Raw genomic sequence first — 20,394 nt, forward strand, 5'->3', positions numbered from 1 at the left:
CAAAATAATACCCCGTCAGTTGAAATAAAAAATGAGTCAGATCAGGTTCACATATGAGTAGGCTTTATTTGTGTGGAGTAGATCCATTTATTTATTTGTTTGGAATAAGGATTACTTCAGGCGCAGGCGCTCGTTTTTTATTCATTTGTCGTTCAGATACATTAAAATGTAGAAAATTATAATAGCATGCATTTCAATTTTCTGATGCCAGTCACGTTTCTAATAACGCAATTATCTGTTTAGGACGCCAAAGGTTGTCCCGATTGTTTTGGAGTTGACAATAGGATAGGACTACTGAATATTCAACAAACACAACATTTTTACTTGTGATGCTTTGGTCTATCCTAAACAATTTCAGACTCATCAAGCTCAATCCGATCTCTTGAATCTCTACATGTGTATCTACATCTAATCGACTGTAAATTGACTGCGAAACACTTGTATCACCATTGTCCCAGAGTTGTGCACACATTATATGGATATCTAGAAAGGAAAACGAAAGCTAGAATAAAACTAGATGACTGTAATTCGACGTCACAGAGACAAATAGTGCTCTGTTGTCTCCCGTCGGGAGATTACAGCTATGGAGGGCCGGCTCACCCCAATGGCAGCTGCACGGGAGTCCAAGGTCAAGGTAAAAAACGCGGACAAACAAGGTCGTAATCAGTCTAGACAGACAAGAATGAACTTCACACTCTGTCGAGTATGCATGCAAACTCCTCGTGTAATTTACAGACCATGACTCTGAAATACCTGCAGAGTTGATAGTAAGTATAAAGACAAGGAAGGACAAACACTCCAATAGTAGCTCAAGGACAAGACAACTAGGTTTGGGGCTGTGTGGAGGAGAGAGAAGAGAGACAGAAAACTGCGCATTTCAACGCAGGCTAGATAGACTGCTACAAGTAACGCGCATGCTTCCTTTCATAAAACTTTGCTGGTGCGAGGTGTTTGGAAATGTTATCCATTTGATATGGATTACATTGATGATTTATATAGGCTTATACACATTGTGCAATGTAATTGTTAGCGAGGTTTAGGCAGGACAAGCTTCCAAGTATACATGGTGTTCCCTTGTTAAAGTGGAGTTGCAAGGCCGGCAGGGTTTTTAAAAAGAACATCTCTAACTTGTAACCAAATATTCAGCATTGTTCCCTTGTGATACACATTCACCTTTTTAAATATATTTGGACATTAGCCTGCATTGGCTAGGTTATTGATAAAGATATCACGTCAGTCATTTTTACGCATTCAAAATGACTATAGTTATGACAAATTTAGAATCCTCTTTCAAACGTGTCATAGAAAATGAATGGATCAGTAAGGTCGGGTGTTATACAGGCATTGAAACTAACTCCAACGTTCTGCATCAGGCGGTAAGCTAATTGAAGAGTGTGCAGGCCGGTTCTATGGCAATACATTTATATGCGTCCTTACACGTGTAAAGACAAATAACTGTATTTCGGGTACATGGGTTGTCATTGAATTTCCCTGCGCAATGAATTGCATTACTTTGGGAAATAAGACCATTATTCGCTCAGGATATCCTTTACCTGCAGTAAAGTAGCACCCAACAATGACAACATTCATGTTTTCAGTGCTTCGAAAGTCCAGATATTTCTTCACCAAGTCAGCAATAGATTTGACATTTTTCTAGAAACTCCCATACCATAAGCCAAATTCTAACGAATGCATAGGCTATAATCACGCAAAACAAACTATTCCTGCATGACATCTCTACTACTGTCAAATTGAGATTTATAAACATTCATGCGAGCTATGGAACATCCTCTATATAATTATATACAACAAATGATAATGATACAACGTCAAAGTAAGACTTAAAATGTTTCATCTCCATGAGCGAAATCCCCAAAGCGTTTGGACATATCCAATATAATATATCCTGTTATAGTTCCTTATTCCCCAAATATAGCAACGCTATAAATATACAGAAAACACCTGATACAGTAGGCTATATAGTATGCTGCAACATGCATGCAGGATAGGGGTCGACTCTCGTAAATTTCCATTCCAGCAACCTTATGTGTGAAATTAAACAAAGAAAATGAACTGATTCATTTCCTAAATTGACTGGACAGAGATAGGATGGAACTGACCCCAACCTCGGTGTTTATTCTTACCTCACGTGAAGCATAGGCCTAGTCAGCGTTTCCCAAATTCGGTCCTGGGGACCCCAAAGGGTGCACATTTTGTTTTTTGCCCTAGCACTACACAGCTGATTCAAATGATCAACTCTTCATTAAGCTTTGATTATTTTAATCATTTGTGTAGTGCTAGGGCAAAAAACAATACGAGCACCCCTTGGGTTCCCCAGGACCTTGTTTGGGAAACGTTAACCTAGCTGTACACTATACAATCAACCGCTTGCCTACAGTTACGCATACTTTTCAAGCAACAATAGAACAATTCCACTAGTGTGATATAGGCTACACTCTCAGAAATACAGTTTTAGATTTGTTCTTAAAGTGGTATAAACAGCTTGTCACTGTAGTGATGCCCTGTAAGGTACGTCCTTTGTACCTTTAGTTATAGGTACATAATTCTACCCTTGCAGTTCACACCTTAAAATAGACAAGGGGACAAGATAGTACAGGCACAAAAGCGTACTTTTGGAAAAGGTACAAATGTGCCTTTTTAAGGTACCACCACAAAGCCTTATTTGCATATTTCCCAGGGTGCCTTTCAAGTGAATTTTAGAGTTACCAGTACCACCCATGACTGTGTTTGCTATTGACAGAGACATGGCTGTTGCATTCAATGGCTTTCAGTCCTGTATTGAATATTCAAAGTGAATATTTTATAATTGAAATGAAACTCTTTGTGACAATACATTACATACACAGTATCATAAGGCCATACTTTGAAAGCATATTTTTTACCCAAACACCATGGTCTGAAACTCCTGGTTTGCAGGCCACATCGAGTAAATGACATTACGCTGGTTTGCAAAGTGATATGTAATTCCTATTGGAATCCAGCCAGAGTTAGGATATCCCAAAATGTGAACTTTTAATCACCTGCAACATGCATTTACAATGACTGCCATGGTAAGGAAATGTATAAATGAGACTACATTAACCATCTAAATGGGAACAAACATCGCAGTAACAGGTGCAAAAAGTCAAACTACTAACAGATTGGATTAGTTTAATGATGTATGTTATTTAGCATAAGATCAATCAATGTGCATGCAAAAACACAAATATTGAAACAAACAAACAATACAGCATGCTGGGAAATATGATAATGATGGGCGTGGTTTTTGAGAGTGTGTGATGATTGTGCCTTTATATTCAAAACATTGGGTACAAAAATGTACCATTAAACTATTATCGCACATGTACCCTAAAAGGTACCAAACAGTACCATGTGAGATTATACTGTACCCTATACCCTTGTTTCTGAAAGTGTAGCCTAGGCATAGTGTTGTAAACAAGCAATTGAACAGGCGCTGCAAAATTCACACGTCAGGATCAGAGTTTTGTCCAGATTTAACACAGCACCCTTAAACTCGTGCTATCTAAGTCACACCGGGAAGCAGAGGGACTGGAAGATGGAGTCTAGTTTTTTGGGAGGTAGGATTTGGGCCGGGGGCCCCAGCACCACCACACCCATTAGGCAGGTCCCCATGGTGATGGTCGATAGACCGCGGAGAAGCCTGCCTACCTGTGATGGGGGTTCCGCTCTCAGGAACTGACTGACTGGTGCATGTGCTCCCCTCCCCGGCCTGCGCACCACATAAAGCATACGATTTAGTACCAGTCATTTGTTTACATTAAGATTTCCTCTATAGCTCGGTGAATTATGAAATACTTTATATAATGGATTATTTAATAATATTTTGTTTTTTTCAATGCAGTAGAATAAAATAGAACTTAATAGAATATAACAGAATAGAATATAACAGAACAGAACAGAATATATACTTTATTGACAGATCCTGTTCTCCCAAATACACACACAGATATACACGTACTTGTTTAAAATTGTGGCGCAATATCACTGGTCGTATAGTAAGAATGACGCAATATCCTGGGAGATCATGTAGGATTCTTTGAAGTAGCCTCTGGTGTGCAAGCATACGGTATGGGATGTATGGAGTGATTGACTTTGCAGGTTAAAGCACCATGTCGAAACTACTACTGTAATTTAAGGCTAGCTAACTGCCTTGTCAGCTTCAGGCTTTGCTCGAAAATCAAACGTATGATTATCAAAATTACCACGCATAAATCTGTAAGTCGTTTTAATCACCAAAGTGTAGGAAATATGCTAGGTTTTTTGGTTGTTTAATCGAATAAGCAAACTACAAAGACCAATCTCGAGATGAAGTTTTACGCAATTCAGTTTGCGTAAATACGCGCTCACATTTTGAAACATGGTTTGAAACATGTACTGCATGACTAGGCTATTTGTAATCAAATGAACTCCAGCCATCAAAATACCCATGCGTAAAAGCATGCGTAAAAGCGAATTGGAATTATCATCGATAACTTCCCAAAGCAATGGACAAATAAAACAATAATGTCTATTTTTTTTATTGGAAGGAATATGGAAATAAATATTAATCGAATTTAGTTGAGGAATGAGACTTCAGATTAATAAAAAAATATTGGAAAAATAAATGCAAAATAACTATTATTTGCGTGTTTTCTTAAACAAAGCTTGTGCTACTACTCAGGTGTTCTGTGTGCGTGTGCATATCGTCTACTGATAGGCAATAAAACATGTTTCAATCAACATTAAGTTCTGTTTCTTATTTTGCACTCCAAATATTGTTTTTGATGAAATTAATCCCTTTTTTCCATACAGATACACACATGCAAAGCATATTATCCTGCGCTCTCACGCTCTCTCTCTCTCTCTCTCTCTCTCTCTCTCTCTCTCTCTCTCTCTCTCTCTCTCTCTCTCTCTCTCTCTCTCTCTCTCTCTCTCTCTCTCTCTCACACACACACACACACACACACACACTCACACACACACACACACACACACACACACACACGCAAACACACACACACACACGTGTTCAAAGATTCTGGGTTTGGAAAGACATTGGCTCAGGTTGTCATGGAGAGGCTTCCTGTGCACATGTAGTATCGACCATCTTCCTTCAACCCCAGTATTCAGTAGGGCTACCTCGTGTGTAACAGGCCTGCGTCTGGTGCAGCCAGGTAATAAATATACAAGTAATATCTGTGTAAATATAGACTACAGTAGCCAGAACGAGTTTAATTATCTCTTCCATCGTCATTTATTGAATAAAAGAATACTGACTATTTCATTATTTTCAAGGTAATAACAGTGAAATAAGAAAGTTGGTTTGAGACAAATGTTTACGAAATCATTTGATTCAAACAGTGCTTAAATATGTTTAAGACATTTATTATATATCATTTTCACTTTATTTTATCACCTGGAAGGAACAATTTTTTTACACTTACAGAATCTATATATTTTTTAACTAAGCAATGTGAAATTAGGAACTATTTGTAGCATTTATAAATCATCCCCACTTAAGATTTGAGAATGTAATGTATTACTACTAGCATATTGCTGATAAGGTGCATTCTGAAGGCACATGTATCAGCTCAAGATAACAGTGATTCAAATATCACAATATCTGAAAGCCATCTATAATCCTTTAGTGAGCTTCTTTGGTGCAGGTAAATCTAAATAATTATTCAATTAATCAAAACGGTGAATGTTCGAGTGCTTGTATGCTAAGTGCTAATCGCAAACTGTTTTAGGGCCACACCTAGGCATGCATGAGCAAACCTAGGAGGGGGAGGGGAGACTGTTTGACAGAGGAAGGTGGATTGACTCACGTGCAGCTTGAGATGAGATACTGAACTATCAAAATCGGGTGATGTCGCATTGCAGATATTTTCTATCATTTATGATTTCCTATTCGACATTAAACAATTGAATTAAATTTGCATATATGCGCGAAATAGAGTAGGCCTGAACCACAAATAGCATGCTATTCTGTTTGTTTTATTGTGAGGGGGATTTTGTCTTGTTATGCAATGTTGGTAAGCAGTCAAGCAACGTTTTTCAGGGCCGATAGGAAACAACAATATAGATGTATAGATATAGAAACATCTTTAGATATATAAATGTTATATAGATGTATAGATATTTGGCATATAGGTAATGGCCATCACACTATATAAAGCCTCCGTGCTTGCATTGCTGTTTTGAATTAAAGCTGCAGTTGTGTGAATGAGCAAGTCTTTTTTGTGATCTAACGAATATGAAATATCAAAGGGGACTTTTCAAATCCAGTAGATTCACTATAATACTACAGGCATCGACTTGTTTTCCCCCCACATTATACTACTTTGATTCTGAATGTGTTTAAAATGTTAAGTGTAAGACATTTCAAGCAGTTTTTCCTTTCAAGAGATATTTTGGGGGGAAACAATGCTTGAAAGATCATTCTGTAAAAAGCTTGCATAAACAATATAGCTCCACATATGAAATGCATAATGTTTGGTATGTAATGTCACAGTGGGATACAGGATACATCAAGATAAACTTTGAATTAGACAAAGAACTCCTTAAAATGAATTCCCTCGTTGCCAAGTCGCTGGGGTGGATATTAATCATCAAACGGATTCAAGCATATATTAATATCCAGATATGGCATGCAGGCGTACAGTAGACCATGTCTTCATTTAGGCTGCACAGGCTTATATGTATTGCGTCATGGATCATAGAGTCCATTGACATTTAGCTAATTCAGCAGACGCCATTATCCAGAGCAACTTACAGTCAGTGCATTCAACCAATAAGTAAAACCTTCCTTTAAAAAAGTAGCTATCAGCGAAATCAATGCTAGTAAGAAAAGTATAGAGAATATAAGAATAGAGTACAAGTATAAAGAGCACAGAGAAGCAGTGTGTCCAATCGTTTGAAAGCAGAAAGAAACCAGACAAACAACTCCCAGGTTGCAGATGCAGACACGTCTCGTCGGAAGTCCAAGTTCAAGTTAGAAGAGGCGGTCACTCACCGCAGCTGTCCAGACAGCACAACAAAAGACACGACGGGCCTATCGGTCGTTTCGTCCCCAAAACATTTCTGCAAAGATTTTCTCTAAAATGTTCCTTTATTGCTGTCAGGCATCAACAAATTACATGTCAAGAGAGTCAAAAACAAGCTTTATTTTTTTGTTTTGGTCTGTATAACCTTTGACTTCAGAGAACTGGTGACTTGAAACATCATAGGCTATTGATCCCGTGTAGCTCAGTTTGCAACGCCAGGGTTGTGGGTTCGATTCCCACGGGGGGCCAGTATGGAAAAAAATGTATGCACTCACTAACTGTAAGTCGCTCTGGATAAGAGCGTCTGCTAAATGACTAAAATGTAAAATGTATTGATAAGGAAATCATATTTGCATGTTTATTAAACGAAGAAGGGGTATTTTATAATATGAGGTGCAATGAAAGCATATTCCCACAGAACGCTAATGCACTCACGTGTCAGTGAATGTAGAATTCTTCATATATATTTTTTTATTATTCAGATTTTCTAAATTCTAGTCTATATTTTAACTTTGATTTAACTGTTATTTAAATGTATTTGTGATTATCAAGACACGAAGAAAAAATATGTATAGCCTACACCTCGTGCGTTCTAGTCAGATGTGAAACATAATGACCACAATTCCTCTGTATCTTGTTTACAAAACATATATTTGCATAACATATGTTCTAAACATTATATATTTTAACACAATATTATACGTCACAATATATATAACATCATGATATAGGTCTAATACAATAAATATAAACATGTATACCGAGTCTGTAGGCCTAACGTGCCTAAAATATAAACATCCCTAAAATGTATGACATTTCATATGCAATATTATATGCATAATATACATACATTGACTGTGCACGTTCAACAATATCCTCTTCCACAATGCAATGAGTTAAGCATTGGTTATTATAGCATAACCTAAGTGTAGGCGTGAAAGGCTGTATGCCCTATATGATACTGGTGAAGACCTATCTTTTACGCATCAAACTGCGTGGTGTAAAAAGTCTGGAGTATTCAACATTTAACATATGTCGAAACATTTAGTTACATTTACTCAGTGACATGTACAGTGGGACATGTACACGAATCATGTATGGCACACCACAAACACGCATGAAGCTATTACAAACGTCGCCTCTATTTACGCTCGCCATTGCTAATACGAACAATGTTGATTCAACATAATTGGCATTTATTTTGTATGTTGCAAAAGACTACAATCACACACTTGCATTACATTGATAATATCAACCTCAGAATATCTTATCAACGTTGTCGTGGAGGTAAGAACTGCACTGTGCATTGCATGCAGCAATGCATGTTAAATTCAAAACCAAATTTCAATCAAGGCAACATGTAATATAAAACGTGCTTTGTGAAACATGTCCTATGTAGTTTGCCTATTTGTAACAGTTGTTTCATTTATCTGGGGTGACATAGGGGTGCATTGAGTAGTAGCCTGCCACATACCTTCGCTATGCTATCTATACACTAAACATTCCCTATACAATGCACGGAAGTATTTAGCTACAATAAAAAGGTCGCAGTCATTCCCCACAGAAATACCGTGTGAAATATAATCTCAAAAGTTCGATCATAACCAAATAACCAAATAGTGTATTTGCATCGTTCGTTTGTTAGGAAAATATATAGGCCTAGTTTAAAAAAATAAAGAAAAAAATAATGTAGTGTAGTACTAAATGCAACATGCTACAATTTAATTATACAATTTAAGTTCAAGTTTAAAACGTTTGGTTATTACAAAGAATAATGAAATATTTTTATGTTAAGAAATGCTCAAATACATAAAGCATTGTTGCTTTTTTGAACATATCATTTATATATCTTCAATTTCACAATTCTGGAAGGATATGTTACATCTTGTGACATATCTCTTCAATCTCGTTCGTGAGAATAACCTGCAATGTGCATTCATACGTTTAAGTCAATATGTATTTCAGTTGCATATTGATCAAGCACACATAAACATATAAACATTCACCAGAATAACTTAAATATTTAGAGGTGGAAAATGTTGATTCAAGAATTTCAAACATGAGATATGACAAAACTGACTGCTTCCTTCATTTGTTAAAAACAGGCTATTTTCTATTTCAAGACGTCTCCTCTATTCTCTATTTTCAAGACTTCAATATGTAAATTCCCTCTTACTTATTCAAATGTCAATTTATAGCCTCTGTCTGTGTCATAGGTCAAGGTCAAGGACTGCCTATTCATGCAGTCAAAGTCTCAGACGTCTCAAAATGGTTCAGAAATTCGTATCGATCAAGTTTGAGATTCGAAAGCACAGCTGGAATTGGTTTACAAATGTCATTCTCTCTAAAACCCCTTGTTCAATAAGTTGCATGCAATTATGTCATGCTGCATACTATGTAAAAATGTTTTCAATAACCGAACAAATTAAATAATCAATAATCAATAACAAAAAAATATGTGTATTGCCCGTTCAGCAAGTAGATATTCAGTTGACCAAATAGCCAAAACATGCCCGTCTTTTTCAACTCAAACTTTAGTCTAACGAAAAATGTCTGGTTTGACAATGCAATGCATCTCATATGGATCGTGTTGAGAAATTGGCATTTGGCTTATACGTTTTATTTTCACAATTTCTCATCGAAATATAGGGACTTAAAAACGACCACATAAATTCATCGGTGGATGTGTTAAATTCTCCCCTCAAATGAAAAATAAGACCGGAAAATACATTATTTTCAGGACACAATGTTTTAGAAAACGCATATTGCCATTGACTTCAACCTCTGTGATGCTTCTCTGATATGGTAGCCTAAACATGAATGTTAGCCTTGGCCTATATGTCAACAGATATTAGGTTGGTAGCCTAACTCTTTAAACCAACTTTCTCAGGCTGCAATCTACACAAAAACATAAACCATACACTTTCGATTTGCTTTCTTTCGATGGTTATTTCCTAAAATCTCGCATTGGCTATTTAAGTTCATATAAGGCCTAGAATAGAAGATCTGAGTTCAAGTTCAAAGTCTGTCTCCCCAGACAGAGCCAGGGTGAGCTCAGAAAAAGACCTCCTCACTCTCGTAAAAGAAACGGTAGCACACAGAGCGCGAGATTAGTTTGACAACGCTCAACACATTGATGAGAGCGACTAGCTACCGTTGGGCTCAAATGAGTGTCCATGACATGTCCATGTCAGTCTATCTAAAATGTGCAAATCTCTGCGTAATTGGACGCACTGCACTGTCAATTTTGTAGTCGAGGAGGTGAACGTTGATAATATTTTAAATGTGATGGGCGACCATACCATCATCCAAGAAGTCAACCATAGACAGACCATACCATCCGGAGCATATACACTTCTGTCTGTCTGGCGCATCTATATTGGTCCCACGTCCCTCTCGATTCGAACAACAACTGTCCGTTTGGACTCTCCATTTGTAATGGTGTGTGTGTGTGTGTGTGTGTGTGTGTGTTTTTGTAGGCTAATATCATTGTTTTGGCTGACTGCAAAAGGGTTCCATGAGCTCAGTATAAAACATAAAATAATATCCCTTTTGAAACTACTTGTGCATGCCTTTCAAATCGTAAAACAGTATAGGTCCATGAAAGGCAAATAACATATCGTAAGATGAGATACAAGTTTACTTGGATAAGAGAAACTGAATCTACAGAATCGGTTTAGCCTTTGATTATATTTCGACACGTCATCTCTAATTAAATGCCCTTAAATGTCATTCCATTTACTGAATAAAGCTATATTCATATGTATTACCATAACTCATCGTTTGTGCTCATATTCAAAGATATTGTATTATTTCGTTGTTTTCAATTTACAGAGAGTTGGGACTTTCGTGGTCAAGAACCATTACAATTACCGGCAAAATGAGATAACATTATATTGATATTAATAATAAGTAGATCATACAAGAAACTAAACTGATGTGGTGGGGTACTGTATATTCACAAAAGTTGAAGTCATTACTTGTTGGTGCTGAGTGACATATCACCTCCCTCTATCATGTAACATGTAGGCCTATCTCTTTCAAGAGGACACACAACATCCAAAAGCAAGTTGTTGCAGTCATCAGATAACGTCAAAACATCACGAATTCCAAATAAACTTTTTAACTGTGGGTATCGTGTGAGCCCGAAGTCTTCCAGTGTATTTTATTTATTTAATTGGTGTGTTTAAAGACCTATCCATGTTTGGATAAAAGTTGTTTTGTTCAGTGAATTGTTCTATAAAAGCCAAGTAAATACAAACCTTCTGTAATTTGAAATTGCATTTTTTAAAATTAACATATTCAAAAGAGTAATGGGGTGATGAAAAGCCACATTTGTAACATTTTATCCTGAGTGGGATTTTATTGAGAAACCAACAAAACAATTACACTTGGGACTCTAAATTCTACTATAGAATATAGAATTAATAGAATCGGTGCTTTGGAACCTTAATTAATTTCTTGCTTTAATTGGATAATTAACGGGTGAAAGCGTTGTAAAATAATCTGCATCAGTACGATATTAAATGCATGAGGGGGTTTTACATGGCTGTAGATGGCAAGGATTCAGACACTTTTTAAGACACAGTATAGGATTAGTTACTATGCCACTATCATTCTCAACCACAACGATGTGTTTTGACAGCGATTGTGTGAGTTGCACATTGCATCATCTTACTACTAACGTTATAAGCAATGTCAATACTAAAATGGATCCATTGAGACTGTATTGGTCAGAGGTTTGAAGTAAGACCAAGTAGCAATAGATGGCAATAAAGTGGGCCACCAACACTTGACCTCTGATCATACAGCCTGTGGTTCAATACAGGCACTAAAGACAGAATACAGATAACCAGATATTGTTCTTTGGTCAGGATGGTTGAGATAGCCAATGAAGATAAACAGTTAGGGTTAGTTTTAGGTTATTGCCCGCACTGGCTTCTTAAGTTTGGGATGTGCATATAATTAAATAGCCAACCAACCCACCAATTAGGAGATGGTGGTGTGGTGTGGTCATGGTCAGTCTCCAGAAGGCTAGTCTACCAGCTCTTATAGAGACCCCGGAGACACTAGAAACAAATCGAAAGTGTATGGTTTATGTTTTTGTGTAGATTGCAGCCTGAGAAAGTTGGATTAAAAAGTTTGGACACATCTACTCATTCAAGGGTTTTTCTTTATTTAAATTTTTTTTTTACATGGTAGAATAATAGTGAAGACATCAAAACTATGAAATAACACATATGGAATCATGTAGTAAACAAAAAAGTGTTAAACAAATCAACATTTATTTTATATTTGAGATTCTTCAAATAGCCACCCTTTGCCTTGATGACAGCTTTGCACACTCTTGGCATCCTTTCAACCAGCTTCACCTGGAATGCTTTTCCAACAGTCTTGAAGGAGTTCCCACATATGCTGAGCACTTGTTGGCTGCATTTCCTTCACTTTGCGGTCTGACTCATCCCAAACCATCTCAATTGAGTTGAGGTCAGGGGATTGTGGAGACCAGGTCATCTGATGCATCACTCCATTACTCTCCTTCTTGATAAAATACCCATTACACAGCCTATAGGTGAGTTGGGTCATTGTCCTGTTGAAAAACAAATGATAGTCCCACTAAGCCCAAACCAGATGGGATGGTGTATCGCTGTAGAATTCTGTGGTAGCCATGCTGGTTAAGTGTGCCTTGAATTCTAAATAAATCACAGACAAGGTCACCAGCAAAGCAACCCCACACCATAACACCTCCTCCTCCGTGCTTTACGGTGGGAACTGCACATGCGGAGATCATCCGTTCACCCACACCACATCTCACAAAGACACGGCGGTTGGAACCAAAAATCTCAAATTTGGACTGCAGACCAAAGGACAAATTTCCACCGGTCTAATGTCCAATGCTCGTGTTTCTTGGCCCAAGCAGGTCTCTTCTTCTTATTGGTGTCCTTTAGTAGTGGTTTCTTTGCAGCAATTCGACCATGAAGGCCGGATTCCCACAGTCCCATCTGAACAGTTGATGTTGAGATGTGTCTGTTACTTGAACTCTGTGAAGCATTTATTTGGGCTGACATTTCTGAGTCTGGTAACTCTAATGAACTTATCCTCTGCAGCAGAGGTAACTCTGGGTCTTCCATCACTGTGGTGGTCCTCATGAGAGCCAGTTTCATCATAGCGCTTGTGTCACGACTTCCGCCGAGGCTGCCTCCCCTCCTTGTTCGGGCAGGTTTCGGCGTTCGTCGTCACCGGCTTACTAGCCACAGCCGCTCCATATATCATCATTCCATCATTCCATTTGTCTTGTCTTGTCAATTACACACACCTGGTTCATATCCCCTCATTATCGCCATTCCAATGTGTTTTAGGTTACCAACCATTTCTGGCACCGTGGCACCAGAGCCAGACCGAGGCTCCTGCGGTGGATGACTGGTTTCGGCACGCGGAGGAGACGTGGGACCTCCAACGCGCCGTGCGTTGTCAGAAGGCCAACGCTGACCACCGCCACAGTGAGGCCCCGGTCTTCGTATCTTCGGGATCGGGTCTGGCTCTCGACCCGGAATCTTCCCCTCCGCCTGCCCTGCCGGAAGCTGAGCCCGCGGTTTGTGGGGCCGTTCAAAGTCCTGAGGAGAATCAACGAGGTCACCTATAGGTTATTACTTCCCCCTGATTACCGTATTAACCCCTCGTTTCATGTGTCTCTCCTCAGGCCGGTGGTGGCTGGTCTGCTCCAGGAGTCTGAGGTGCGGGAGGTCCCTCCACCTCCTATGGACATCGAGGGGGCCCTGGCGTACTCGGTCCGTTCCATCCTGGATTCGAGGCGTCGGGTGGGGGGCCTTCAGTACCTCGTGGAGTGGGAGGGGTATGGTCCGGAGGAACGGTGCTGGGTCCCGGTGAGGGATATCCTCGATTCCTCCCTGTTCCGAGATTTCCACCGTTGCCATCCGGCTCGCCCTGCTCCGTGTCCTCCTGGCCGTCCCCGAGGCCGGGGTCGGCTCGCAGCTGGAGCTGTGTGTCAAGGGGGAGGTACTGTCACGACTTCCGCCGAGGCTGCCTCCCCTCCTTGTTCGGGCAGGTTTCAGCGTTCGTCATCACAGGCTTACTAGCCACTGCCGCTCCATATATCATCATTACATTTGTCTTGTCTTGTCAGTTACACACACCTGGTTCATATCCCCTCATTAGTCTGTGTATAAGTGTTCCCTCTGCCCCCTTGTCCTTTTATATGAAGATGAGTGTAGCTCGGTTGAGCTACCCGTACTTTGTATTGCCGGGGTTATTTCTCCCTGTGTGCCTGTATTGTGTTCCAGTGCGCCTGTATTACGCCCTGTGCTATTGACGCTAACTATGTACTACGGAATAAACTCTGTATTCTGTGATTTACCCTCCTGCGCCTGACTCCTTCAAATCACACTCTCACAGCTTGATGTTTTTTTTGACAGCACTTGAAGAACCCCATCCGAATGATGTGGGCACCCCACTTTTCATGTTGTTTTTTCACTTTGAAAGAAAACAAGGGTGTTGATCCCTGAACTGCCTTGGGCTGGCCTTCTGGGCAAGGTGTGTCTTTGCATGAAATCCTGCCTAGTCGAAAGACCCTTGCTTCGACATGGCCCCGGAGCTGGAGAGGAAGTCACTTGCAAGAAACAAACACAGAGCAGATGACGCCAACAAGCTAGCTAACTTGTTTGCAGATAAACTGTTTTGGTAGCAGGGACAATGTTTTCAGAAAATGGCGACAGAAACAAGCATCATTCTCGGTTCTTGAATGTGAATCAACTCGGCCCCAAAATAGAGAAAAAAAGCGATGACCAATCTAGAAACCAGGTAAACATTGGAATACATTTAGAAAGTTGGAAGAGTGATGCTGAAATGGCCACCGTTCACATGGACTGGTAGGTAAGTGTTTGGTTTCATTTTTAGCCTGCTAGCTATGTTAGCTGCTAAACCTAGTGTGTTCAGTGTTCAAGCTAGCTACCATCTTCTGTATTTGGATTGTTTTGTAATGTTACTCAAAGGAATCTTACTTAATGTAGCTACACTGCATAAACCCCACAAGATACAGATGAGCCATTGTTTACTTGACTGACCACGTTGGATATTCATTCAGTCCTTAATGTTGGGCAGTTCATAGTAGGAATCATTACCATGCTATATAGGCAATGTGCTGAACAGGTAAACAGCTTCATGTAGTTAACTATTTTGGTAATTATTGAATCACAAAGGAAAACAAAAAAATCCATAGCATTTCTTACCTCTCTTTTGGTGTTGATTTTTACTCAACCACAACTTCTACAACCTCAGGTTCCTTGATATCGGACTGTCTCCACCAGTATCTCCCTGAGAAATACATGTTTGTGTGACGTTACGGTACAGAATTTGATAAATGCATTTATTGGGTTGGTCCATGCTGTCGACCACCTAGCTAGCTAGCATAGCTGCGGTAAAGAGGTCAATGGAACTTGACCAAAACAATGGAAATGCCATGAAAACGTGTGGTGGAAAGATCCAGAATCCCCAGCAAAATGAGCCTATATTTAGGCTATTGTTTATATGTATATTTCACACTATGTTGAGGTAGAAATCAAAGTGTAATGCTTGTATGAATGTCAAACCTCCTGACAGAGCTGGTGTAACTGAGTCAGGTTTGTAGGCCTCCTTGCTCGCACACGCTTTTTCAGTTCTGCCCACACATTTTCTATAGGATTGAGGTCAGGGCTTTGTGATGGCCACTCCAATACCCTGACTTTGTTGTCCTTAAGCCATTTTGCCACAACTTTGGAAGTATGCTATACTACCATCTCATACGAACGGGAGTTAGCATTTAGCACTCACTTCTTATAAACCTGAAAAGGGACTACTTCTAAATGTTATGCTGCAAAAACAGCAAATATAGCCAAATTGGACTAGTAACCACATTGTGAGCCTGTTACAATACATAAATCATGACGGATTTGACAAATATCCACTTTGATAGATCAGAATTGTTGAATGTGCGCCAATCCGGCGTCTTTCTTCTATCCCCCACCGTCTGCATTCCATGGACCTGTTTACCGCATCTATTATCATCTACAAACCAAACACACTATCATGTCAAGAATTTGCATATCTACGTTAGCTAGTTGAAATAAAGGCATTGGGCATCTTGCAGGGTTTATGCAGTGTAGCTACATAATGTAGCTATCGTTAGATTCCTTTAAATAACGTTACAAAACAGTCCAAATACAGAAGATATTAGCTAAGTAGCTAAGTAGCCGTGTTAGCTAGCTTGATCATTGAACACACTAAGGTTAGCAGTTAACGTAGCTAGCAGGCTAAAAACGAAACCCAACACTTAACTACCAGTACATGTGAACGGTGGCCATTTCGGCCTCACTCTTCACCTTTCAAAATTAATTCCAATGTTTATCCGGTTTCTGGATTTGTCATGAGCAGTCTTTTTCTCACTTCTTTTTCTCTTTTGGGATCGAGATGATTCAGATCCAAGATCAAATAAATATGCTTGTTTCTGTCTACATTTTCTGAAAGCATTGTCCCTGCTACCAAAACAGTTTATCTGCAAACAAGTTAGCTAGCTTGTTGGCGTCGTCTGCTCTGTGTTTGTTTCTTGCAAGTGACTTCCCCTCCAGCTCCGTGGCCATTGCGCAGCAAGGGTTGTTCGAGTAGGCAGGATTTCATGCAAAGACACACCTTGCCTAGAAGGCCAGCCCAAGGTGGCTCAGGGCTCAACCCCCTTTTCATTCAAAGTGAAAAAAACAATACAATAACTGGGGTGGCATGGGGGCGCCCACAACCTGCAGATTCCTGTTTTAAGTATATAGTAAAGACAGGAAATGTCTGTAAGCAGAATGGTTGGTTTCTTACACTGATAAATTCCTAGTATCCCTGATGCGTTCGTTTTCACAATATTCAAACTACAGCATGTTGCTGAAGGTACAATATTTAAAAGGGAATGTATTATTAATTATTCTTGCAGATTATTATCAGGCACCCTATTTTACGCTTTCTTGTATTGATCATTCTTCAAGTTGCTGTTCAACAGAAAATAAAATAAAGTTTCTTATTAGAAAAATTGCAGCAAAAGAAATCATAAAATGACATAAATCCTCAGCAAGACACAGCTGTTAATACTGTGATTAGGAAAATGTATAAAGACATGAATATTTATTACACGATAGGCCTACATTCCAGTGGAGGCTGCTGAGGGGAGGACGGCTCAAAATAATTGCTGGAATGGAGTCAATGGAATGGTATCAAATAATATCAAATAAAATAAAATTGTATTTGTCACATGTGCCGAATACAACTGTGAGAATGTGATTTGAAGGAGTCAGGCGCAGGAGGGTAAATCACAGAATACAGAGTTTATTCCGTAGGACACAGTTACGCTGGATAGCGTCAACAAAATACAGGCACACAGGGAACAATATCTCCGGAAATACAAGGTACGGGTAGCTCAACCGAGCTACACTCAACTCACAAATAACAATCACCCACAAGGACAAGGGGGGCAGAGGGAACACTTATACATGTACTAATTTTTTATTTATTTATTTATTTCACCTTTATTTAACCAGGTAAGCCAGTTGAGAACAAGTTCTCATTTACAACTGCGACCTGGGGATATGAACCAGGTGTGTGTCATTGACAAGACAAGACAAATGGAATGATGATATATGGAGCGGCAGTGGCTAGTAGGCCGGTGACGACGAACACCGAAGCTTGCCCGAACAAGGAAGGGAGGCAACTTCGGAGGAAGTCGTGACAACAACAGGTGTAGACCTTACAGTGAAATGCTTACTTACGAGCCCTTAACCAACAATGCAGTTTTAAGAAAAATAAGTGTTAAGTAAAAAATAGATAACTAAAAACAAAAAAAGTATTAAAGAGCAGCAGTAAAATAACAGTAGTGAGGCTATATACCGGGGGTACCGGTACATGGAAACCACGTGTTCGATGTGTTTGATACCATTCCATTGACTCCATTCCTCCCCTCAGCAGCCTCCACTGCTACATTCAACAACTACATTTTGGCAAGGTGTCCCCAAGAGTGGGCAATAAAAATAAAAATAAAGACTATTTTCAAAATGTCAGAGTGTAATGCTAAGGCAAAGTCATTACGTCAGGTAGAACATTGCACTACACTGATGTACAGCAGGTGAAGCTAACTTTACTTCTATCTAAACATATAATTGCTGATTACAACAATGTCAAGCAAGCAAACATTGGCAATGGACGTAATAATGACGTAATCTTTTAGTTGAAATCTGGTTTTCTGGTTCAAGTGACGACAGATAATCATATGACAACCAGCTACATTAAAGACATATTTTTCTGGTTGCTAAAAAGACGTCTCAAACAATACAATTAGACGTCTAATGCAATCAGCATGCAACCTGACAATGATATCACAAAAATGTCAACCTGACATCAATGCAACCAATTTTGCCTGCTGGGTTGGTATTGCAGCAGGAATTAGAAGTTGCCTGTCTTAACATGAAACATTATAGGACTACAAAAGGCCATCACATACCATATTGCCATCACCTTTAAAGACTTATTCTTATTAATCTCTGTTCAACTTACTTAACCTGATAACCACCAAAGTAACTTAATGAAGATAACTAACCTCCAACAGTAATGAAGACAATAGCCTTTTAACTGAGATTCATAGGCTTCATTCAGAGGGTTCATACAGTGGGGAAAAAAAGTATTTAGTCAGCCACCAGTTGTGCAAGTTCTCCCACTTAAAAAGATGAGAGAGGCCTGCAATTTTCATCATAGGTACACGTCAACTATGACAGACAGAATGAGAAAGAAAAATCCAGAAAATCACATTGTAGGATTTTTTATGAATTTATTTGCAAATTATGGTGGAAAATAAGTATTTGGTCAATAACAAAAGTTTCTCAATACTTTGTTATATACCCTTTGTTGGCAATGACACAGGTCAAACGTCTTCACAAGGTTTTCACACACTGTTGCTGGTATTTTGGCCCATTCCTCCATGCAGATCTCCTCTAGAGCAGTGATGTTTTGGGGCTGTCGCTGGGCAACACGGACTTTCAACTCCCTCCAAAGATTTTCTATGGGGTTGAGATCTGGAGACTGGCTAGGCCACTCCAGGACCTTGAAATGCTTCTTACGAAGCCACTCCTTCATTGCCCGGGCGGTGTGTTTGGGATCATTGTCATGCTGAAAGACCCAGCCACGTTTCATCTTCAATGCCCTTGCTGATGGAAGGAGGTTTTCACTCAAATCTCACAATACATGGCCCCATTCATTCTTTCCTTTACACGGATCAGTCGTCCTGGTCCCTTTGCAGAAAAACAGTCCCAAAGCATGATGTTTCCACCCCCATGCTTCACAGTAGGTATGGTGTTCTTTGGATGCAACTCAGCATTCTTTGTCCTCCAAACACGACGAGTTGAGTTTTTACCAAAAAGTTTTATTTTGGTTTCATCTGACCATATGACATACTCCCAATCCTCTTCTGGATCATCCAAATGCACTCTAGCAAACTTCAGACGGGCCTGGACATGTACTGGCTTAAGCAGGGGGACACGTCTGGCACTGCAGGATTTGAGTCCCTGGCGGCGTAGTGTGTTACTGATGGTAGGCTTTGTTACTTTGGTCCCAGCTCTCTGCAGGTCATTCACTAGGTCCCCCCGTGTGGTTCTGGGAGTTTTGCTCACCGTTCTTGTGATCATTTTGACCCCACGGGGTGAGATCTTGAGTGGAGCCCCAGATCGAGGGAGATTATCAGTGGTCTTGTATGTCTTCCATTTCCTAATAATTGCTCCCACAGTTGATTTCTTCAAACCAAGCTGCTTACCTATTGCAGATTCAGTCTTACCAGCCTGGTGCAGGTCTACAATTTTGTTTCTGGTGTCCTTTGACAGCTCTTTGGTCTTGGCCATAGTGGAGTTTGGAGTGTGACTGTTTGAGGTTGTGGACAGGTGTCTTTTATACTGATAACAAGTTCAAACAGGTGCCATTAATACAGGTAACGAGTGGAGGACAGAGGAGCCTCTTAAAGAAGAAGTTACAGGTTTGTGACCAAATACTTATTTTCCACCATAATTTGCAAATAAATTCCCTAAAAATCCTACAATGTGATTTTCTGGAAAAGAAATTCTCAATTTGTCTGTCATAGTTGACGTGTACCTATGATGAAAACTACAGGCCTCTCTCATCTTTTTAAGTGGGAGAACTTGCACAATTGGTGGCTGACTAAATACTTTTTTTCCCCACTGTATGTCCCCGGTTGTGTCCCAAATGGCTACTTAGGAACCCATAGAGCCCATTGGGCTCTGGACAAAAGTAGTGCACTATA

General features: G+C 39.6%; 1 protein-coding gene across 3 annotated transcripts; it reads left to right on the forward strand.

Annotated features, from left to right (window-relative positions):
- Window positions 1–241: 241 nt before the first annotated feature.
- LOC311150185 (uncharacterized protein) lies at window positions 242–14,440 on the forward strand. Of its 3 annotated transcripts, none has more exons than XM_084187525.1 (3): window positions 242–634; window positions 13,427–13,659; window positions 13,768–14,440. In XM_084187525.1, the coding sequence occupies exons 1-3, from the start codon at window positions 584–586 to the stop codon at window positions 14,162–14,164; spliced, it is 681 nt and encodes a 226-aa protein (XP_084043651.1). In that variant the 5' UTR covers window positions 242–583; the 3' UTR covers window positions 14,165–14,440. The 3 variants fall into 3 exon arrangements, with proteins under 3 accessions (XP_084043651.1, XP_084043650.1, XP_084043652.1); XM_084187526.1 differs by having other exon boundaries at window positions 584–767; window positions 13,768–14,439; XM_084187524.1 differs by having other exon boundaries at window positions 555–634; window positions 13,427–14,439.
- Window positions 14,441–20,394: the final 5,954 nt, after the last annotated feature.

The sequence above is a fragment of the Coregonus lavaretus genome (assembly GCF_964263955.1).
Source record: "Coregonus lavaretus genome assembly, chromosome: 22".
Lineage (NCBI taxonomy): Eukaryota > Metazoa > Chordata > Actinopteri > Salmoniformes > Salmonidae > Coregonus > Coregonus lavaretus.